The 22,277-nt window shown below is 38.4% G+C and overlaps 1 protein-coding gene across 2 annotated transcripts in view; it reads left to right on the top strand.

Annotated features, from left to right (window-relative positions):
* The first annotated feature begins 1,899 nt into the window (after positions 1-1,899).
* Positions 1,900-22,277, top strand: part of NOL10 (nucleolar protein 10) — a 52,557-nt gene continuing 32,179 nt past the window's right edge. The window contains exons 1-13 of one of the 2 annotated variants that reach the window (XM_069011591.1): positions 1,900-2,005; positions 2,441-2,486; positions 3,241-3,339; positions 4,141-4,218; positions 6,011-6,048; positions 9,449-9,585; positions 10,317-10,382; positions 12,529-12,589; positions 13,095-13,180; positions 13,541-13,619; positions 14,827-14,976; positions 17,298-17,364; positions 21,773-21,825. In XM_069011591.1, coding sequence (XP_068867692.1) covers positions 1,940-2,005; positions 2,441-2,486; positions 3,241-3,339; positions 4,141-4,218; positions 6,011-6,048; positions 9,449-9,585; positions 10,317-10,382; positions 12,529-12,589; positions 13,095-13,180; positions 13,541-13,619; positions 14,827-14,976; positions 17,298-17,364; positions 21,773-21,825 — 1,026 coding nt within the window. In that variant the 5' untranslated portion in view covers positions 1,900-1,939. Of the gene's footprint in view, positions 2,006-2,032; positions 2,232-2,440; positions 2,487-3,240; positions 3,340-4,140; positions 4,219-6,010; positions 6,049-9,448; positions 9,586-10,316; positions 10,383-12,528; positions 12,590-13,094; positions 13,181-13,540; positions 13,620-14,826; positions 14,977-17,297; positions 17,365-21,772; positions 21,826-22,277 lie in introns of those variants that run through there. The other variant, XM_069011593.1, reaches the window with a different exon arrangement.

Below are 22,277 nucleotides of genomic sequence, written 5' to 3'. Positions count from 1 at the left end.
TACGTATTTTTAGGCTGGATGAGGCAGTGGTGAAGGTGGAGGGGAAGGAGCAGGCAGCTGTGGGACAAGGAGCGTGCTGCAGTCTGGTTGGTAACACAGTTCTGCCAGCTCATTTCCCTGGCTGGCCCTGCATGTGGTGCCATGTGATCTCAGAGCTGTCTAATTCCCTCATGATCATCACGTGTCTTTATGCTCCCTTTGATCCATCAGAGCAATGAACTTTTCTGTGGCTTTGCCTCTCTCAGTATTTATGAGTACTTCTTCAGATGCCACACTGAGGGAGCAAAACGCTGCCTCCAAACAATCACTAAGAGTACTGAAATATCCTACTTGAAGTATCTTCCAAGACATCTTTCTCAAACAGATAACCAAAATCAATTACCTAGATAATTACAACATTGACACTAGCAGGAAAGCAGCTCTCGCCAGTGTTTTACTCCTCTAGGAATTCTTTGTAGGTTCAGACCTCTGATGCTGCTGAACGCCTTTTGAGGTGCCCTGGAATATCCTGTTGGGCCTTCAAGCTGCTGTTCTAGGATAACACAGGCCTTCTGCACATCCCAAGTAACATCAACAACCCCCTGTGAAGGTTTGGGATTCCTTATGATATCCTGAATAGAGAACAAGTGAACTCAGAAATTTAGCTTTAAATATCTATGAACAGCTCATGGTGCTCTAATTATACTGTGGAACCTGATGAAACTCACTCCACGGAAGACACCCAGTGGCTGCTGCACCACACTCCTCATGCTCCATTACCTGCATTTACTAGGGATGAGATTGAGCTGCCTGAGCTTCTAGTGCCACCACAGATGTCCCTGCACATCCTGCCTGGCCTCTAGATTACACTGCAGAAGGGTATGGATTTTCCATACGTCTTGTGTCAGCCCCATCTAGGTGCCCTGGATACCATATAGCATCTCAAATGCCACTGGACAACCTACATTTAAGCAAGTAAAGCTTTAACTCTCTGAAATGGGAGCTTAAACACCTAGCTTAAACCTACAGGTGCCTATATTTAGGTGTGCTCATCTCCCAGGAATCTCAGTTCTAATGCCCTCTAACACAACCTAGAATAGAGCTCTTTCTAGTCATTATATTGGTATCATCATTGTTGCGATATATCATCCAGGGAACACCATGCATAACTTATTTAAAACAGCTTCAGATTGCATTTTGTGCCAGTTACACATTGTTAAGAATTTAGTTGTTGTTTTCATTGTTTCTTCAAGATGCATATAGACTGGATACACATTATTTCAGTCCTTGTTTTTTGTCCTGTAATTTGGAAAAGGAATGGTTGGAATTTTGGATGTTGGTTTGTTTTCTTCTTTTTTCAACAGCGATGCTACAAAGCAATAGAAGTGTGTCTTTTTAGGGTAGCTGGCAAGGTTCTCATTAGCAAACCCTGGACTTGCTGTTTTCCATGGCTAATGGACACGGTTTGCCACAGGGTGAGAAAATTAACCTCCTCCACCAAGGCTGCCAGAACAACTCCTGCCTTCCTGAGTTCACCCGAAGACCATCCAGAATGACACCACAGTTTGCCTGACGGACACTCCTGACGGACAGACGGCGCTCTTTGTGTGCGGACACAGGACGGGCCCGGCGGAGAGGAACACGGCTGCCCCGGCTCCTGTCCTCTCCCCACATCCCCTCTCCTGCAGCGCCGCGCTCCGGGGCTCGGGGACCGTGGGCAGCGCACACGGAGGAGGCAGCAGCGGAGCTGCTTCGCTGTGAGCTGCGGAGCCGGCGGACCTTGCTGTCCCTGGTTTGCTGTGCTTCCCCCGTTCTCCCCCGTGTGAGGCAGGAGCGGAGCCGCGGCCCCGGGCCGCCCGCCCCGCCGGGCCACGGACGCCGCCGGGTGCGGCCGAGCTGACGGAAGCGCCTCGCCTTCCGCTTCCCCTCTGCCCGGGAAGAGGCGGGCGCAGCCGCGGCCATGCAGGTCTCCAGCCTCAACGAGGTGAAGATCTACAGCCTGAGCGCCGGCAGGAGCCTCCCGGAGGTGAGGGCGGCGCGGGGAATGTGCCCGGCCCGGCCCGGGTCCCGCGGTGGAGCTGGACCCGCGCGGTGCCGTCGCTGGAGCCGAGCCCCGGCCCGGCCTGGCTGAGCTGCCCCGGTCCATGTGCGCTTGTGTTGGGTACCGAGAAACAGCTCTAAGTTTTCCTTAAACTAGATGTGCAGTTTGAATGCGTGAACCTCTGACTGTAGGCGTGCTAGTCCACGAACCCGTAAGCAACACGGTCTTGTAAGTTTTCTTGGTGTGCAATGGTTAAACTTATCAATGGAATGGAAATTGTAAAATAAGCAAGGAAAAAAAAAAAAAAAAAAAAGAGCGGCCTAAATGTCTTATACTTGAAATGCTTGGATAAACTTTAGGTGATTCTCGGGTTCCTGTACGAATAATGAGCTCAATACTGATGTATACCTTTGCTTGCAGTGGCTCTCTGACAGGAAGAAAAGAGCTTTACAGAAGAAAGATGTGGGTGAGTTTTCCCCTCAAAGGGTGCTCAGCAATACTCAGCTACTCCACATACACAGCATGCAGGTCCAGAGGAGACTCCTCACTGACTGATACACGGAAGTTATCCCTAGATCATAATTTTAAAACTACAGAATTAAACTACAGATAGTTATTTCAGCTTCCTGTATAGCTTCATGTGAACAGAATATTACCAGTGGTGTTTTAAATTTCAGACAGTAAATATTTGGGTTGTGGATTGTAAGAGAAACATGGTGGATGAATTCCATGTTGTCCCTTACGTTAGTCAGACTATAAACTCCTCTGTGATGCTGTGCTAATCTTAGAGAGCAGGACCACATCATTTCAGCCTAAACTTGTTGCACAGAGGAAAAATAGCTATTTGGAATCATAGGAAGTGTTATACAAGAAACTTAACCAAGAGAAAATGCATAGAGGTAATGGAGGATGGAATACCTTATACAAGGTATTGTATATTACCTTAATTGTATAAGTGTGCCATGAGTATTTTCTACTATATTATATAATAGTTTGTTACATAGTTACCTTGGACTACTAATTTATCTTGCACAGAGGTAGCTTGCTTCTCAGGGTTAGCAGGCTGTGTTAATCTGCTTATAATGTGTTAGTTATACTTAAAATATCTTTAAAAGATATTCCCTATACCAAATTAACTCAACATGCTTCCTTAGGAAACCATTACAGCTTCCTGGACTGATAGAATTGTGCTAACTCTACAATTTTTTTTTTCTTTACAGATATCCGTAGAAGAATTGAACTTATTCAAGACTTTGAAATGCCCACAGTTAGCACAAAGATTAAGGTATCAAGAGATGGACAGTATATTATGGCAGTTGGTGAGTTAACAAAGTGTCTCTCTAACAGAGGCCAAAAGTCCTAGAAAATCTTGAGTGCAGAGTGACCTAGTATTTCAGGTAGAATTGGTAAGAGTTCATTTTTAAGCATAGCACTGAACATAATCCTCGAAGCTTACTCTTAAGATGTGGTGGAATGGCTTTCTTGGTAGTGGTGCTGTGGAACACTTCTGTTTAGAATACAGACCTTCTTAGAATCATAGAATGCTTTGGGTTGTAAGGCACCTTTGAAGATATCTAGTCCAACCCCCCTGCCATCAGGGTTTATAATACAAATAAAAAATTAATAAAACAAAGCTGTCTATAATACAGTTAATTACTAAGTTCTGAATTACTTTTATTGCATGTATGTAAATTTACTTTAAATAACTTCTGAACATCATTGTTTTGAGTATTGTTTTATAGGATGGAGGATAATGCTGCATTTTGTAACTGTCAAAATGGGATCCAAACATGAATACTTTAGTAGGTGTTAGTAGCATGAGCAGCCTTGGTCTTTCAGATTTACTGGCTAAAATTTTACTGGTTTACTGGAAGGTGTTATTAAATTCTGTATGATGTATGTGGTAATTAGGAGAACCTGCGTACAAGTAGGGTGCTTACAGAAACAGGCTGTAAGGTTGTCTTACTAAGAGGCATGTTTTTCCAGTCACAGGTCAGAAGACTTATAGTAGAAACATAGTAAAGCCTGTATATGTAAAACATTATACTTAAAAAAAATGCTTTTGTGTTATCTTTTTATTTAACTTTTTTATTTAAGTAAACATCGAATTATTCTTTCAGGAACCTACAAGCCCAGGGTCCGCTGTTTTGATACCTATCAGTTATCCCAGAAATTTGAAAGATGCTTAGATTCTGAAGGTTAGTATAAGCTATGCCTGTTTGTACAAGATGTCTTTCATATATAGTTCAGATTGGACTCAAGCAAAAATTCTGCTGCCTGTGCTGAGGGGATAAAATGTGCTTCAGGGGAACACAACAATCTGGAGTAAAACCATCTAGTCTTCATCTCTGTATTTTCCCCTTTATTCCACTTTTAAAGTTCTTTTCTTGCTTGGAATGGTGTGAGGGATGTAACACTTACATTGAGTCAGAAAGGGTGGTGGTCAGAGGGTGAATGTGGCTGAAATCTGTGTTCTGTTTGGTGAATGTGACAAAAGTACAATGGCTGGGTGGTGGCAAGATCTCCCTTCTTACCTGTTCTGTGAAACAGTAAGGTAGGAGAATGCACTGTGGTTGCTCTGTTTTCTCTCTGGAGCCCAAGCCCAGTAGATCAGTTAGAGGGTAAAGAGAATTTCCTGAGGGGGTGTTGGTTTGTTTGTTTGCTGGTTTGGTTTTCTGTTTGTTTTCTGGGAACAGGGTACTTAGGGGTAGATGGTAGCAGGCCCAGGCCCTAATTACACCTTGTTAGCTACTGATTTGGTGGGAAAACAACTGTGGTGAGAACAAGGAACCATCTAGGAATGGGAAAGGGAGAACTGGCTGGCAGTGCAGGGGAGGAGCTGCCACTGCTTTGAGCTTTTAGGGTGCTTAAATTTTAGGAATTATGGAGTTATTTTGTTTGTTTAGGGTTTTTTTGAGGTTGGTGGGAGGGTTGTTATTTTGGTTTTTTTTTTAATTTGAAGACTGGGATATTAGAAGACTGGTAACTGAAAGCTGGGCTAAAGGGTGACCAAAACAATGAGAAGATGAGCACATTCATTACAGAAGAATTGAACTGGTCTAACTGTGATGTATGTGAAAGTGATGTGAAAAATAAAAACTTATAAGAGCATGGGGGTGTTTCTTTGCTCTCTGCCTCAGGACAACAAGGAGTCATGTAGGGTGAAGGAGCACTGTTAGGCAGGGTTTCAGAGAGGCTGGGGAGAGCTTCCTCTCTATGGCAAGACAGAAACCCTTTTTGAAAGAGTAGAAGTCATTGTAATCATAAATGCTTGCTGGTAATTAAAGCTTAAAGTAAATTTTTTTGAACTGGCATCTTAGTAAACTGCAGAAGTATGTTTAATTTGAAGTATAGCATAGAGTCACTTCAGGTAACTTTAAATGAGTTACCTCATTTAAATAGAGCCAATTTAGCTGAAGCAGCTACTCCCTAATGTTCCCAACTCACCTCATTTAAAACTAGGCAAAGTTCAATACGTTAGTGTTGAGCGTGAGTAGTAGCTTTCACATTTTTGATTTTTTTGAGCCCTAGAACTTCTTTTGTGGAAGTGCTGACCCCTTGGAAGGACTGCATGTGCAAGTTTATGCATATATACCCAAACTCATGTAATTTTTTATCATCTTTGATGGATTAGCAAAGCTCTATGGACCACACACACACTGAAAACCATTTGATTAGACCTTCCCAAACCAATAAAATACATGGCTGAGTGTTGTGTTGAGGAACGTGTCAAGTATACAAGAACAATGAAAAGATTACAGGATGCTTCATATGTTTCTAAAGCTTTAGAATACTTACTATTTTGCAAATGAAGTTATATAATTAGAGATCCTGCTAAAGATTAATGCCTGCATTATGCATTGGCACCTGTGGGGAGCACTTACATGACTAAAGATTAGCATGAGTGTAAATGTTTTCAGGATTATGCCAATGTTTGCAAATAAGTTTGCTTGCTTAGTTGACTCAAAATTCTCTTGCTCTCTCCTCTAGTGGTTACGTTTGAGATTTTATCAGATGATTACTCAAAGGTATGTTTAATATTTTCAGTGTATAAATGAAAAAATTGTTCAGTATGTATATTAAAATGCATTTTCATATATAGTAAGGGCAGTCAATCAACACAAGTTTTGGAACAAAAATGTTTTTTTAAAAGCAGTAAACAGGATAAACATTTTTTGTACCTTTAAAATTTTGTTTGTTTTCTTTATGTCTTTGTATTATAATTTGCTTTACCACTTTTAAAGTCTTTTGTCTGTTGGAGAGAAAAACTTCAAATAGCGATCTATCTTGCAAGCAAAATAATGTGAAAAATGGAATTAACTATTCTTTCTGGGCTAACATTTAGTCACAATCCCTTGTGACAAGTGGTGCACACATAGACTGTTTTTGGAAGGTGGGATAACTATGGGTTAAGTTGACAACCTGATTTGTCTGTGTTGTTGTAGACATGATGATTATAAGCATATGAATGAGGCAAAAAATGTGGAGAGAAGTAATGTCTTTTTTTTTTAAGTCTTATTTTTAATTTTACTTATTTTTAAATTAAGTGCTGTACCTGAAGGAATCACCTGAGTGTTTATTTTACACTTTCTTTTCTGTGAAGAGACCTTACCATTTCAGGTACAGGTTTATTTATTTTAATAAATACTGCTATTTGATCAGAGATGTGATCATCTAGCCTTGTAGCTTTTTTCCATTTTTCCTGTGAGGTTTCCAAGGAAGTGCATGAATTCAAGTAGCAGAAGGTAATGACCAATACTTTATAGTAGCTTCCCACTTGTCTGTCTGTGGGAAAATGTTTCTGGCTGTATATACCAAATAGTTATTTGGGAGTCTGAGGAACGTGCTGTGTCCCAAATATGTTTCTGACTGGTTATGAACAGAAAGGCATGTGTGTTTTCAGCTGAAATGGGTACTGTATTTCAGACTGAAGCCCTACCTTTTCAGCTTCATACAATCTTTATGTTTTCAGTTTTATTTTACTAAAACTTAATAAAGGAATAAATTAGGAAACTAAACTTCAATGTTGTTAGAAAGACATGTTAGAGGGAATGATACTTGAGAAATTACACTTGAAATTCTTAGAATCGTAGAAGTATTGATTGGAATGGGACCTTAAGATATCATTTTAATGCTTTAACAGTTCTGTCAAAATCTGCAGTGTGGTGGTTCCACAAATGTACTGAATAAATCACTGCAGTGCTGTGCTTCCTTGTAAAGAATTTTTAGTTCCTGTCAGACCTGCCCAGGAAAATCTTAAATTTTTACTGTTGCTACTGCAAAGAGGGATTTTTTTGTACTCCCCATATTCTGTCCCTTGTCAGTCTTGGTATCCCTCTTGATGCTCTCAGCATCCTTTCATTGCCAGGGAAAATAGTGTCTCTCCAGGTCTGTTCCTGCCATCCCTGTAAGGTTGCTTTCAGGCTTACCTGCATTTTCACAGTGAGAGCACATGTTTTCTTTCATACAGTTTGGTACCGATAAGGCCAGTTACATTGCTGTGCTTTTCTAAGTGTTAGACTTAAAAGTTTTAGCCTTGGACTAAGTTTTAAACTTGGGAGAGAGTGATCTCTTTTTTCCCCACAGCCTTTTGCCAGAAGACCTATATTTCCACATAGTATTTTTGCCACACACTGGTGCCAATGCTTTTGCTACCCTCAGGTTGTAGTTTTCTGCTGGTGACCAAAATTTATTTAGTAAGAAAAAAGACAAACACAATTTACAGTGAGCTATATCCACTATTAATGAAAGAGAACAAGAATATATATTCAAGTCCAATATTGTAGAAATTTGTATTTAAATAGAAAATTATTAGTGGTAAGACAATTACTAGGAGAATATTTGGATGCTTTTGGCAGCTGTAAAAAACTTCCTAAAATCTTTTTGGAGGCAGAGTGAGTGAGAAGAAAATTCACTTTTCTAATTGAAAGTAAACTGCATCTTCTGTCTTCCTTGTAACAAGTTTTGATGACTTACTGGTAGTGAACTAAGAATATGTGATACTGATATGTTTAAATTAAATATGGTTTAATTTTGTGTTCTTATAGTTTACCTGTCTTCCGTACTGCATGAAAATGCAGACATTTCTTCTTCTGCAATGACAATAGAGAAAAGATTTTGTTTGGGCATTGTTTCAAACAGATAACTAAAGAACTTTGCTTGTTTAAAGCCTCCAGGTAAAAGCATAAAGGCATTAGGCACACAAAGAATAAAGTGGAATGTATATGAACAACATCACTGTGTAACATTAGCTGTGCAACTGTGTCTGTAACATTGTATGAAATTGTAGTTAGAATTCTGAGATGATACTCTGCTTAGTCTTGGACCAAGGGGAGTAAGTCCATGATTAAAAGTTGGAACACTAGGTTTTCTGATACCAGAAAAAGCACACAAGGACTTAAGGATAAATAAGCATGAAGTGCCAGCCCAGGTCGGTATTTTCTCCATGTCTCTTAAGGGAAGAATGTACAGATTTATAAATAAAGGTGGCAGATTTAAAGTAACTTTTGTACCTCACCTTCTCTGAGTTTCTCATCCTTATTTGCATTGCTAGAAGTGTAATTCAGCAGTAGAAAATTGTAGACCTTCATTTTTAGAAATGCATATACTACACAGGCTAAACTAAACTAGCGCTTTTCTAATCTAAGCTAAATAGGGATGAGGCTCAGAGTTTGGTTGTGATTATCATTCATGGCATGAGTTTGGGCCAGGCCAGCTCTTCCTCCATTGCACAGTTCCTGGCCATGGTTTGAGGCACAGCACGAGTGCAACAGGTGATGTGGGTGAAAATGTGTCTGGAGCGGGAAGAATCCCTTCCTGTGGATGTGTGCCATGTTAACCTGCCATCAGAAGTGCAACAGCAGGTCCTGGCCCATTTTATTTACCGAGATAGATTGAGCTCTCTAGTAATGCCTCCATGTATGTTTTTCCAGGACTGAGATGTTTGTCTAAGTTTCAGAAAGAAGCAATGTTCTTATTTAGTTGGCAAAGAACAAAAATGCAGAAAGATCATTGGTGTCATTTTTTGGAACACTGCTGTGCATCAGGATGTGTAGTTCATGTGCTTAGTACATATGGACATTGGTGTCTGCATGGCTTTGTACTTTTGTACCTGTAGTGTCTTGAAGTAAGTAGAGATGTTAGTTTTAGTGCAGCAGAACACAAGATAACTGTGCTGCTGATTGCAGACTCACTTTCAGGGTGTCACATCTACTCTTATGAATAGTTATATAATGTGTATTAACAAAACTCTTCCCTGTGGCTAGTGAGAATGATGAAGCAATAGTTGATCCTATCATTTTAGTAGAAATTGAATAAGCTGTGATAAGCCTCTGTGAATCTGAAAAACAATAAGTTTGCATTGTAAGACAAGTTGGGGAGATCCTTGTCTGTTTCTGTACGTTTCAGTGCTTTCTGTTTTATTTTCAGATTGTCTTCTTGCAGTGTGGCAGATTTGTGGAGTTTCATTCACAACATGGCCATTACTACAGGACAAGAATACCAAAATTTGGTAGAGATTTCTCTTACCACTATCCATCATGTGACCTGTATTTCGTAGGAGCAAGGTATTAAGTGGAATATTTTGTTTCACTTTTGTTAGCCATGTTTTCCAAGAATAAAATGAACATTCAAATACTAGAAAAGTTAAAAAGTGGAAGAAGTGGCAATTTCTTCCAAATTAATAATGGAGACTGGGAAGAGTGGAAAATATGGGAAGATTAAAATTAATTCAGTTTCCCATGCTGTTTTTAAACCTTTTTTCCTTTGATTCTTAAACCATGTACATCATGTATTTGCAAATGTGTATTAAAAACTGCAGGTCAGTGTACTGCTTTAAAAAGTGTCTAGCATTTAAGTAAGGAAAATTAAATAACTTTTCCTGTCCTGCTTGGTGTTTCATTGCTGTAAAGTGTATGTTAAATCACATAATTGGGTCTCTGAAAAGACACAGTAAAAATAAAATTAGATGCTAGGGTTTCAAGCAAAATAAGTAGAAATTCAAGATGTAACTTAAATCACAGGAAATTAAAAGATCTTGAGAAAAGTTAATGTATCTTTTCCCTGTAAAAATAGTAATTGGCAGGATATTGAAGTATCATAAATAAGTGGTGAACATGCACATTCTTCTCTGTATTTTGAACACTGAAGTATAGGTTTGTCTTGTAGATTATGAATTCTGAAAATTGTATATTTGGCAAAATTAGGTTGTGAATAAGAATCTTTACAATGCCTCTGAACTTACAGCAGTGTTTTTCAGTATTTGTAAGACAAGTAATTTTGGGTTTTTCTTTTGTAGTTCTGAAGTGTACAGGCTAAATCTGGAACAAGGAAGATTTCTGAACTCCCTGCAAACTGAAGCTTCGTAAGTTATGTGTGATGCATGACCTCTGTCTTCTTTCCACCAGATGGAAGCAGACTCCTAGCATGCTCAGCACCAGTACTGTCTCTGAACGCTGCCCAAACGCTTTGCAGAGTTGAAAAGGAACATATGCCGAGTCTGAGTCTCATTTCATTTTATGTTCTGTAATTTTTTTTTTGTTCTAGTTTTTATGTTTAATTGAATTTTCTTTTGTGGATGTTTTAAAATTGCTTAATGTGGACTAAATAGGTATTATATAACTTGATCATAAGAGCATTTCATTAAAACTTTGCCATTATTACTCAATTTAGCCATCATATAGAGATCTACCCACAGGGTATGTACTTTCCCAGACATGTCTTTGTCCTTCTGCTCTTGAAGTAGCCCAGAGAGAATTCTTATATCTCCAGCATGTGTCTGATTCTTTTGAAAAGCCTACCAGAGTAGGAACTGAGCTTTTTTCATGTGGAGAGAGGCAGATTAGAAGAACAGACTTCACTAAATAGAGTGGCTTGTTGGTGGGCAACAGCTGGTGTGCAGTGGGCAGGATAGCTTAATGGATGAAGGAGTATTTGGGAAGGCAAAATAAAAAACAAGCAAAAGGAGAAAAAAAGGGGAAATCCTAGAATGGGAGAGGTAAGGGTGTAGTGTAGAATGTGGATTAGAGAGATGAGACTTAAGTTCTGAGAAGGTTTTGAGGCAAGGGAGTTGGATGAGTTACAGAATTAGAGGTAGAGGCCTTTGAATGGAAGTAGTTGGAAAGTGCTGGGATAAGTGGTGTAGACAGAAATATTTGTACTTTGGAAGAATTGTTGTTGAAATACAGGGCTCTTGGGTGCCCTGTTGAAAAACAGGATACTTGGGTGGGAGAAGGGAGACCATTGGTCACACAAGAACATGTTGGAGATGTAAGCTTTAGAACATAAGTCATCAGAAAGATCTTTTGACATAATTAGAATCAGAAAATCATTTAGCTTGGAAAAGACCTCTAAGATCATCAAGCCCAACTATTAACCCAGGACTGCCAAGTCCACCACTAGACCATGTCCCCAAATGCCACATCTACATGTCTTTTAAATACCTCCAGGGATGGTGGTTGAACCACTTCCCTGAGCAGCCAATTCCAATCCTTGGCAACCCCTCCAGTGAGGAAATTTTTCCTGGTATCCAATCTAAACCTCCCCCAGCACACCTTGAGGCCATTTCTTCATGTCCTGTTGAGTTGTTTAAGAATACAGTGGAGCAGAGTGATATGACAGGGCTTGGTGGTAGGTGGTGGATATGGGCAGAAGAACACAGGATTGTTCAGGCTGGAGAGAACCTCAGAGCCCAGGCTCCTGCTCAGGGCATGGTCATATGAATTCAGGTGAATTTTCTCTGGGGGTCTTGAAAACTCCAAAGATGGAAATTTCCTGGCCTCTATCACTAACACATTCCAGTGCTTAATTATCCTTATAGCATAAAAATATTATCCTTACATAACACTGTCCCTGCTCGGCTCCATGGGGCCCCGCGTGCACCCTCAGAAGCACGGGTGGGTTCAGTGTTACAGTCGGTAGCAAAGAGCCGAGAAGGGCATTTGGGTGTGTTCCAGCAGGAGCATTTATTGCTGCTACACTGCTGAAGGGTGCAGAGGCAAATACAAACGTGAGCCCAAAGCTCACAGTTTTATCGGGGGGGGGGGGGAAGGCGGGACTGGGGAACGGGGACCAATGGGGAGCTCTGGGGGAGTGATGAGTGGTAAAGGCTGACAGCCAACCGGGGAATCCAAACTGGGATAGATTAACATAACAGAACAATGCATCCTGGGAGAAGCCTTTTTGGGCACCTTAACATGAAGTGGTTCTTGTGGTTCTAGGAGCATGTCTTACTGAAGACTCTCTGTCCCTTGTAGTTTATGTGCACTGGTGACCACACTTACATCCAGTTGGAGCCTTACCTGTTTCAAGTAATCAGCACTGTCTCTGGCTCCAAACCGTTAGTAAGCTCCCTTAAGTATGGGAAGCTGTTTTATGGCCATCTGTCCCTCCTTCCAACTTTTGCATTTCCAGGCTGAGCAATAGTGTATACACGATTACAGAAATCTTACTAGTTGTTCATGTGTTAAATTTTTCTGAGGTCATTAAACTTGCTCCTTTTTCTATTTTAGAGAGAGTAATGTCTGTGACATAAATCCTGTACACTTCTTGTTTGCTATGGGAACGGCTGAGGTAAATGTTTGCATTCCTTTTATAAAAAGGGCAGTAGTGTTTGTTTCATTTTTATATTAATTTGCAGGAGGATAAGAAGAAATCATGAACATAATTAATTAAATTGGTCTCATTTGTTATGTTAGATATAGATATGTTACAGATGAGTTTTTAGAGCGTAGTGCAGATAAAATACCTGAATTACTTGGTTGCTGAGTACTTGAGATTTTGCAGATGGGAGCGAAAATAAGGTTCTCTTGTTTTGCAGTGTAGCCATCTGTAGAAATTACCTGGCATGTGTACCCTATTAATCTTAAGAAAATTAGTGATTTTGATTCAGATTCCATGAAAGAAACTAGAAATGAAATGTGTGCAGCCTGTATGTCATTATTAAAACAACTCATGTCAACCTAGGAAATTTTGGTAATTATTAATTAGATTAGATAATTCATAATTTTCTTTAAACATTTTCAGAATACCAGGCATCTGCTACATAAGCTTGAACCATATTTTCTAAATTGTTTAGGGTAAAGTGGAATGCTGGGACCCTAGAACTAGAAATCGAGTTGGGCTGTTGGACTGTGCACTAAGCAGTGTGACAGCAGACACAGAGTGAGTAAAGGCTGTGAGTAAAGTGTGTTGTCCTGAATTTTTCAGAAGTTTTGCTTTTAGAAATAAATCCCATTTTGCTTTAAAATGACCTGCCTGTTCTCTTCTCTTGTCATTGCTAGTGTGAATAAAGGATTTTCTTAATCATAAAGGAGTTCTCTTAGACATTGATCTGAATAGTAGTGGCTATTTTTCTATACAAATAAAAGTTGTGAATGTAAACAGCACAGCTTTTTGAAGTAGTATTTCTGAGTGATGCCTGTAAATTATTTTGCAATAATAATGTAGCAATTTTTAACATTAAAAAAATTATTTGCAGACTTTATTGAAAGAATGCCTAACTATAAGCATTGTGCTTGGCAGGATAGAAGGTTTACCATCCATTTCAGCACTGAAATTTGATGGAGCTTTGAATATGGCTGTTGGAACATCTACTGGGCAGGTATATTTGACTTCATCTATCATCGTTCTTAGGAGATCCTGCTCTTGCAATTCCCAATCCCAGCCTATCATACATTGAGCGCACTATATCTCTATTACTGCAAGTAGTTATAAGACCATAAATTACATGTATAGAGTAGTAATAGTCAAACTGCTATTTAATTTTGTCAAATGCTTGTGCTTTTCAGAATTCTGTCGGTACCACTTAAAATCATCATAACCAATATACTATATTACTTCAGATTTGCAGTTTTCTTAAGACTTGAGTCACGTGTGTGGGGGAAGTTGCTAATTTTGGGACTATCAGTACCATTTCAATGCAACATATGTGCTCTCCCTTATCTTGGTGGTTAAAAAGCCCAGAAATTATTGTCTATTAACTGTTATTTTTACAGTCTTATCTTAATATGGAAAATCATTTAAATTCATTTATTGTTGCCATCATATTTGTAAAGGGAAGTGTGGGGACTGTTTCCTGCCTTCATCAGTATTTTCATGGGTTTAGAAAACTGTAGCTTCTTCAAGAGCAGATATGTGTATGAGAATTGCACTTGCTGTGCTAGTGTACAAGTCGGACAAATTTTATTGTAGACTGTGTTTCTGATTAAATAAACCAAGAATATTATTTTTCCCAAGAATTCTTGGTATTTGTACTTTACATATGAAAGATTTAAGGTCTTTCTCAAGTTCCATAGGAAATTTTGGAGATAAAAATACAGGTTTCTGGAATATAGGGCCCGTACTCTCTACTTTCCTTAACACAAAAACTTGCACTTTGTGGTGTTTCATTGAGGGAATGTTGCATTCACTGAATCTGGAAGGGAGTCTGAAAATTTAAATCATGTAAGAACAACACAAGAATCTGAAAGTGAAATGTTACTAATTATGAAATACTAAGAGTATTGAAATAAAAAAAAAGGTTCATTTTTTTCAATAGTAATTTAAAAGTCTTTAGAAAGATGGTTAGATCTTAAATTTTTTAATTTTTCTAGATGGAAGCATGCTGATGTTAAAATACATGACTAGAATAAACTGGGCTCACCTAATAGGTTGTTTTCAGAATTTAAAATTATTTATTTTATGTAAATCCCACCTATGTATTTAAGTAAAATCTCAAGTTTAGCTAAATATTTAGTGAAGATCTGATGGGCGTGACTTCTTCATGATCTTAGAATGTTATAAATTTAATCTGCCTCTTATTCTTCAAGGTCCTATTATATGATCTCCGGTCTAGTAGTCCATTAATAGTCAAAGATCACCACTATGGCCTGCCTATTAAATCAATTCAGTTTCAGCATCAGTTGGATTTAATTATCTCTGCGGATTCTCGAATAATAAAAATGTGGAACAAAGATACAGTAAGTAGTTTTATGTTGCTGCATTTGGATTTTTAAATTTTTACTTTATTTGGGTTGGGGGGTTTTTCTAGGTTTTTTTGTTTTGTTTTGTTGTTTTGGGTATTTTTTTGTGCAGCTTGATTAATTAAGCTGAAATTCAGTGTAGGAAGCTGAGGTTTTAATGTCTCTTAATTTACATAGCATTTTGTCCTGTCTGACTAAATCAGCATCTGGGAAGTTATTCAATAGGCTGTCAGGTATAAAGATACAGTCTTAGGGGTTTTTTAGCTGTTTGAACATGTCTGGCCAAGAGGCTTCTTTCAGGAGGAGGATTTAAACATAAAAAGTAGTATCTTAGCCGTTGCCTTGGTTTGTGCATTTCTCACAGTGTTCTTGAATACATCCAGTTACCTTTTTCACCAGAGAAAACATGTTCATTCCAATTCCCTGCTCAAAGTAGGGTTAATTTCAAAGGTAGATCAGTTAGTTAAGGACCTACTAAAATCAGGTGCTGCTTATTTTTGCAGGAACATATTTGGATACTGAAGCAGATACTGTGCGTAGAGGCAGTAACAATGTGTCTTACACTGTATTAGTGGATTATGTTGCAATGGTCAATGTCTTTATGCATGCACTTCTAAGTGAAATTGAAATCTCTAATTTTCATAGGACTTTTTTCATTATATCATGCTGCCCTCTTTCTTATCTTTCTGTCAGTGAAGCTTGCTATGAATCTATGGGGTAACAAAATATGTTACCCCATAGATTCATAGTAGTACTATTGTAAATTGTTTTGGTTTGAGGGGCTGTCTAGTCAATTGTGTTCCTTCTAAAAAACGTGCTCCATCTATGCTTTTCTAACTTTATAGTGAAACATAAAGAGGTTGTAGTAGAGGCTTTTTTTCTAATTATTTCAGGCAGTCACTTCAGTATTGTTGTGCTGCTTCATGAACTTTCAACAGCCTTTTATTTTTACTGTGATCACAAGTAGTTTTTTGTATGCTCCTCTGCAGTTAATTTTTATTGTTTGAAAGAGCAAATAAATTATTGGTTATTATTTAAAACATCTGCAGTGGCCTCTCGCCATTTTTCCTAGGTGTGTATATTTCCCTCCTTGAGAATGAAGCACTGTAAGGTTTGTCAGGTGGCCTCTGGTGGGAAAAGGGAGGGTTTCTCACTGCTGGAAGGCAAAGATAGCTTTGGACTCTTTCCTAGAGTATGTTCCAGCTGGCTCCACCTCTCCCAGATGCTGGTTCCTGACTATCTCTGGCTGGGAACCAAGTGCAGAGGCAGACTGCGGGTGGAGAGCATATGGCTTTGATACCAGAATAGCCCCATGCTGAGACGTGCCTTGGGGTGGGGAGCACCGGGCTTTTGTCTGCTGAGGCGGGGTGGAGGAGGACTCTTCTTAATAATCAGGGAGAGACCAGAGGTGGGTGGGGTAACTGGGAGGGAAAGGAAGGGCCTGGAAAGGTAGGTGGGATTGCTGCAGGGAAAGAAAAAAAGGGGAACAGGATCAAAATTTTCCTTGTTCCTGTCCCTCATTTAGAACTGTGTAGGCATGTAGTCTCATGCTTCAGATTATGCAGTCCAGTTGTTAGAGACTCTACTGGCTGTCTTGTGTGTTGGCTTATAAGAGCACCTGTATTTTGTCTGGGTTTTTCAGACACTGTTCCAGTTCTTATTATTTTGAGAATGTTGTTTCCTGCTTTTACCTCTTTCTTAAGTAACCTTTTAACTTCAGTTCTGATCTAAGCTAGATACCACTGCATTCTCTTACTACTTTTATTCTATATCAAGACCTAAATAAAATGCTGAGCTATATTAAATTTCATTTAGACATTAGCAGGGTGGAAGAACCAAGATCCAGGTTCAAATTTCATTCCTAATCCATTTTTTCAGCTAATCATACTTTGCAAAGTAAAAATGATTTAAAACTACCACATTCAGAGTTGAATAAAGTGAGAGTTACACTGGCAATGTGCCAGGAACTTATAGACCTCAGGCCCCCTTTTGCATAAAATAAAGTAAATTTGACATATATTTTCAACATAGAAGTGTAAACTGAGAAATTAGCGGTGCCGCTGTACATTGCTGTGTCTTCAATAGCCAGTAGGCTTCACTTCCTTGTAAGAGATTGAATCAGACATAAAATACAATATGGAGTTCCTTGTGTTATATTCAGATATTTGATAATATTTTATTGTTCTGCAAAAGCTATTCCATCTTTATTCCATCATGTTTCTTAGCTTCTATAGTAGCTATTTATTAATGTTTAGATTTACTGAATTTAATTAATTTTTTGGAGTTCTATATGATGTATTTTCTTCCTACAATTTCAGGGAAAGATATTTACTTCAATGGAGCCAGAACATGATATAAATGATGTCTGCCTGTATCCTAATTCAGGTATGTTAAATATAGTAATATCTTGCTAAATTCAAAAGGAAAAGCTTGCTCTAACCCAAGCTGTGGTCTTTTTTCCTGGTTAGGTGATACAATTTAGGTCTACTTTCCTCCTTATGGCAGAGCTTGGAATAAAGGGTTATTTGTCAATTAGTGTCCTTGTTTCCTCTGTACCTGCATTACATTGGAATCTCTTTGCAGTTAGAAGCTGCTGTGCTGTTAATTGAGTGATTGATCTCTTTTACTCTTTCAAATATCTGAAGTGACTCATTTCATAAGAATAGCAATTTTGGCCTATTGTCTTGACTAAGTCCCAGATGAGTTAGAGCTTGCTTTCTAGAGGTAGGAAAAATCTCTTTACAGCAGGTTTATAGATTTTTTTTCAAGTATTTACAAAAATTTGACCTTTTGTGGATTTAAATACAGCACTTAAATTGTGCTGGTCCTTAGATTTAATACTTTGGTTTTAAGTGTAGATTCCTATGTGCACAAATTTGCATGGTTTTTGTGACTGTTTTCAGATTTGTTGCATCTCATTATGTTTAAAGATCAAAACTGAGGGTCACTTCTAACCAGGACTTAATTTATGAGTAAAAATATTTTGCAAAGTGGTGGTTGTATGTGCATATGTGCTTCGGTTGTATTTCAGAGTGCAACTGGACTTAATTTTCTTGCTTAATATGAGTTGCTGTCGTTCTTAAGTACAGTGTGACACCTACTTCCTTTTTAGAAAGCAGTACTGAAAAAGATGAAGTAAGTTAGGGCCACTAGGATGGCACAGAGCAAAAATCTCAAAGCAGACAATTGCAAACTCTGCTATTATCCTAATTTTAGAGCGAGGTAGCAGTAAAGACAGAGCAGCTTGGACTTCGATTCACACTAGCAGCTCAAATTTAAGATTGTAGATAAGTGAGTTTGAGATTTCTAGCAAGTTAAAACTTATCTTTGTCTTTTCTGCCAACTTCAGTTAAGAATGTGTTGGAGGTTTGTGGTTTTGTTTTTTTGGTAAGATGAGCAATTAAATACTCTTCCCTGATAAGATGGTGGGCATTTTTGACCTTATGGAGCAGGGTACATGCCATGTGCCCTGGTTGTATGTAGGAGTTCATATAGGTGTATATGAGAATTACTGCGTGGTGACAGGGTGGACTGTGCACCATGGAGGTGGATAAGCCCTCATCCATGGTGGCTACAGAGAGAGGTCCTTGGAGTGAATCATCTTTAGCATTTCACCTGCGTTTCACCTGTGAGCTTGTTGGTTTCATCTAAAAGAGAACCCTGCAGCAAATTAACGTCCACGCAGCACCAATGAGGAGCTCACCACAGGGAATGGAACAGAAAAAAGTTCTTTGACAATGTAGAATCGTAGTGTAATTTAGGTTGGGAGGTACCCCTGGGAGTTGTATATTTCCTGCTCAAAGCAGGGGCAACTTGAAGTTAGATCCAGCTTTGAAGTCAGATCATGTTGCTCAGGTCAAGCCAAGTTTGAATATATCAAGAATGGGCATTACTCAACTTTGGACACTCTGTAGCCTTTGTGGTATGTGGACATGCCTCATGTGCTTTTGCGGAAGTGATTTTCATGAGACTCTGCAGGATGAATCTTGTAGCACAAAGAACTGAATGCACACATCTCTCTAATCTTGCTATTGACACAGCTTTTCATGTGTCTGTGATTGAGATCTAGATTGTGCAGTCCCGTTCTGTGTCCCACATCTCCTACTTAAGTCAGTTCTGCTTTTCTTATTGTCTGTAGGGGGACAGCTTGATGGTTTTAGTAAGAACTGTTGTGGGAAGAAAACTGGTTGTATTTTATGGTCACATGGAGACAGTGGGGCAAAAGCTAGAACATGTCGCAGTGGAAATTGAGAGATTTAAGGTAAGAGGTGGTGCATCACAGATTTGTCATAAATATTGTTGAACCAGAATTTAAGATGCCTAGAACCACCTCATGCTCATTCAGAATTTAAAGAATAATCATGACTGAAGATCTGAAAATAAGTAAATACTTTCAGTAAGATAGCCTTGCAGTTGTGGAAAGTTGGAAATATAGTATCAGTATGTGTTGGGAAATAGAATTATTGGGATCAATAAAAGAACTGTGCAAGCAATAGACCTGGAAGTTTTTAGGCTTGTGTGTGAGAAAAACTTTCCATGGGAAAGTCCCTGTGTGAAGGAAACAAACAGGCCTGAGAAAACAGAGAGGGAGTGAAAAACTTGCAGCTGTGCTATCCGGGAGTGAACAAGGGAGGTGAGCACAAAATTCTTTTGATCATAACAAGACTGTGGAGACTTGCCAATATAAGTCCAATTATGTAGAAATAGAAATGTGTCTTGATAAGCTTTAAGCCACTTAGGAGCTAACAAGCTGGTATACTATATAAGTGCCTTTGGACTGCTAATAAACGGAGTTCATTTATCAACCATATTGGTTTGGACTGTCTCTCTCTCCCCCCGCCGGGGGCCTGAGCTCCCCGTCCCGCGGAGCTTCTAACAAGTATGGGTTTGGCTCAGTGCTCTTACTGGTGCCCCAGCATTCTCAGAGCACCACTAGATGCATGGCACAGGAAACACAGGAGATTTAGTTGTATTATATAAATGAAACTTGACGGCATCTTCAGTGTATATAAATCTGTGTCCTGTTTGTTTCAATTATTGTAAAAAAAATTAAAAGTTAAAAATTTGCATTTTCTAAAACTGCTTCTCCCACATACTATCACTTCATGTTCCCATTTGCATTCTTTTACATTCATGATACTGTATTGCAGAGCATTTTCCAAAGAGGGTCTTATTAAAACTTCTGAAAAAAGGCTCTCATTTATTTCCCTTCTACAGTAATCAAAGTAGGCTGTTATGTAGTTTGTTAGGGTGTGGTCTGTCTTCCCATACAAATTGGTTAAAACTAACAAGCTGAAGCAATAAAAATGCATGGAATAGATTTCTCCTTTCAGAGTTGTTAACTTTCATTCTTCTATTTCCCTTGTAGTATATACCCATGTACTGTTCTGAAGTCCATTTTTGTCCTCCTTTAATTATTGGTGGAAGACTCTCAAAGAGGAGGTTTTCCTTTACTGTCATCTTCGAAGCACCTGCAGAATTAATTTCTGTCTTTATTTCCAGTGATTCATATTCAGCCAATGGAAAAATGCTTTGTCTCTGGAGCGTGCTGCTAGGCGAGCATGTAACCTATATACTATGCTGGAGTACTCTGTGTGTGTCTGTGTGTATTCATGTATATACTATAAATCCTTGCTTTTTCCTTAAATTGCCTGCAAACCTTTCCAGGCACAGTTTTTAGCCAGTTTGTTGACTAAGCTTTCACAAATACCTTGCTTTTGCTTTTTCCGACATTGTAAGTCCAGCTGCACTGTGTATTTATAATAAAAGGATTAGGTAGGAAGGATTACTCCACCCATTTTAATTGCATTCCTCTAGTTGGGTGTAAATTATATTTCTGCCCTCTGGGTGTGTAGTAATTGACCCAATTATTCATAGTCTCAGTGGCATGTTACAGTTCTTTCAGATCAGAATGTTATCTAATTTGATGGCACTTTTCTTCTTCATAATCAATCTCTTGTATTACATCTTGATCAGCTACATTGGAAAGACAAAATTGAGGTAAACGTAAAAGTATATAGCAAATGTTCTTATTACTCTTTTATGTAGAAGGAAATTGAGAGTGTTCTTCATTTTGAACTTATATGAAATCTTGTGGCAGTAGGAGATTTTCCACAGATTTTAGTATTGCTACAGTATTTTTTTTATATTCAGAGTACTTAAACCCCAAGACATTGGTTTTGTGGTGTTTCTTCAGTATATTAATAGATATTTCAAATTTTACATTTTCCCTGGTTGGCTAATAGCACTAGTATTACTCCTGTTGAAGCCACACTATCCTATATCTCATTTTGGGTTGAGTAGCTGCTGTTGTGTTGATTTCTCAAGACGAAATATGAATGAAGGTGTAAACCATGTTGTGATTAAGGCTTTGTTTAAGTGTGTGTTTAAAAATAAAACAAAAAACCATAAATATTAATACCAATGTATTAATAATGCTGTTTTATATCCCAGGTAAGTTTTAACTGCAGTACTAACTGGATTTGTTCTAAACAGTATTAAGGGATGAACTGTTTACATTTGTTATGAAAATTGGCAGCCCGCACTTATCAGGGCTTGATGTTGCTTAAAGTGGTGCTGAACCATTAAGATAGAGGACAAAAGGGAATAAATATGTAGAAAATTAGGCTTTGTTAATTATGCTGGTATCACACCTTTCTTTCCATGGTATTTGATGCAACAATTTATTACAGGTCTTGGTTAGTGTATATATGTACTTTATGAGGTTTTTTTTAAAAAAAATAGTATTATCCTCTTGTGATCAATATTTTTAAATGTGGAAATCTCTTTTTAGGAATGCTAATGACTGCCAATGAAGCCCCTAAAATGAATATCTATTATATACCAGTAAGTAATACAAGTTGTTGCTAATATTGCTCTTTAAAGACACAATTGTTTGGTGCCATTCAGGTATTTCAGTTGAAATTCATGTCTACATTGTCTGAGTTGTCACAGTAAAGTAAATTTAGGTTAACCATAATTTTTTAATGTAACATGTTAAATTACTTTAAAAACAGCCTTTTTTAAGATTTGCCTTTTGCTGACAGTTTCAAAACTGATTAGTGGTGGTAGAAAATTCAGGTGGAGCTTTACTGGAAAAAGTAGGGTTTTTGATAGCTAATCAAAAAGAATTCCTAAATAGGGACTATAAGTTTCAAGATAATAACTTTGCTTTGTTGTGAAATATTTCATTAGGGTCTTTAATATGTGGTATACAGTGACATAGTCATAGCAGTAAATACTCTTCTCTGTTCTGACAAAGAAATGATATTGTGTGGCTTCAAATATGGCTCTTGACT

Source organism: Aphelocoma coerulescens, chromosome 3 (genome assembly GCF_041296385.1).
Source record: "Aphelocoma coerulescens isolate FSJ_1873_10779 chromosome 3, UR_Acoe_1.0, whole genome shotgun sequence".
Classification (NCBI taxonomy): Eukaryota; Metazoa; Chordata; class Aves; order Passeriformes; family Corvidae; genus Aphelocoma; species Aphelocoma coerulescens.
The sequence above is the reverse complement of the archived record's forward strand: the minus strand, read 5'-3'. Positions and strand labels throughout refer to the sequence as shown.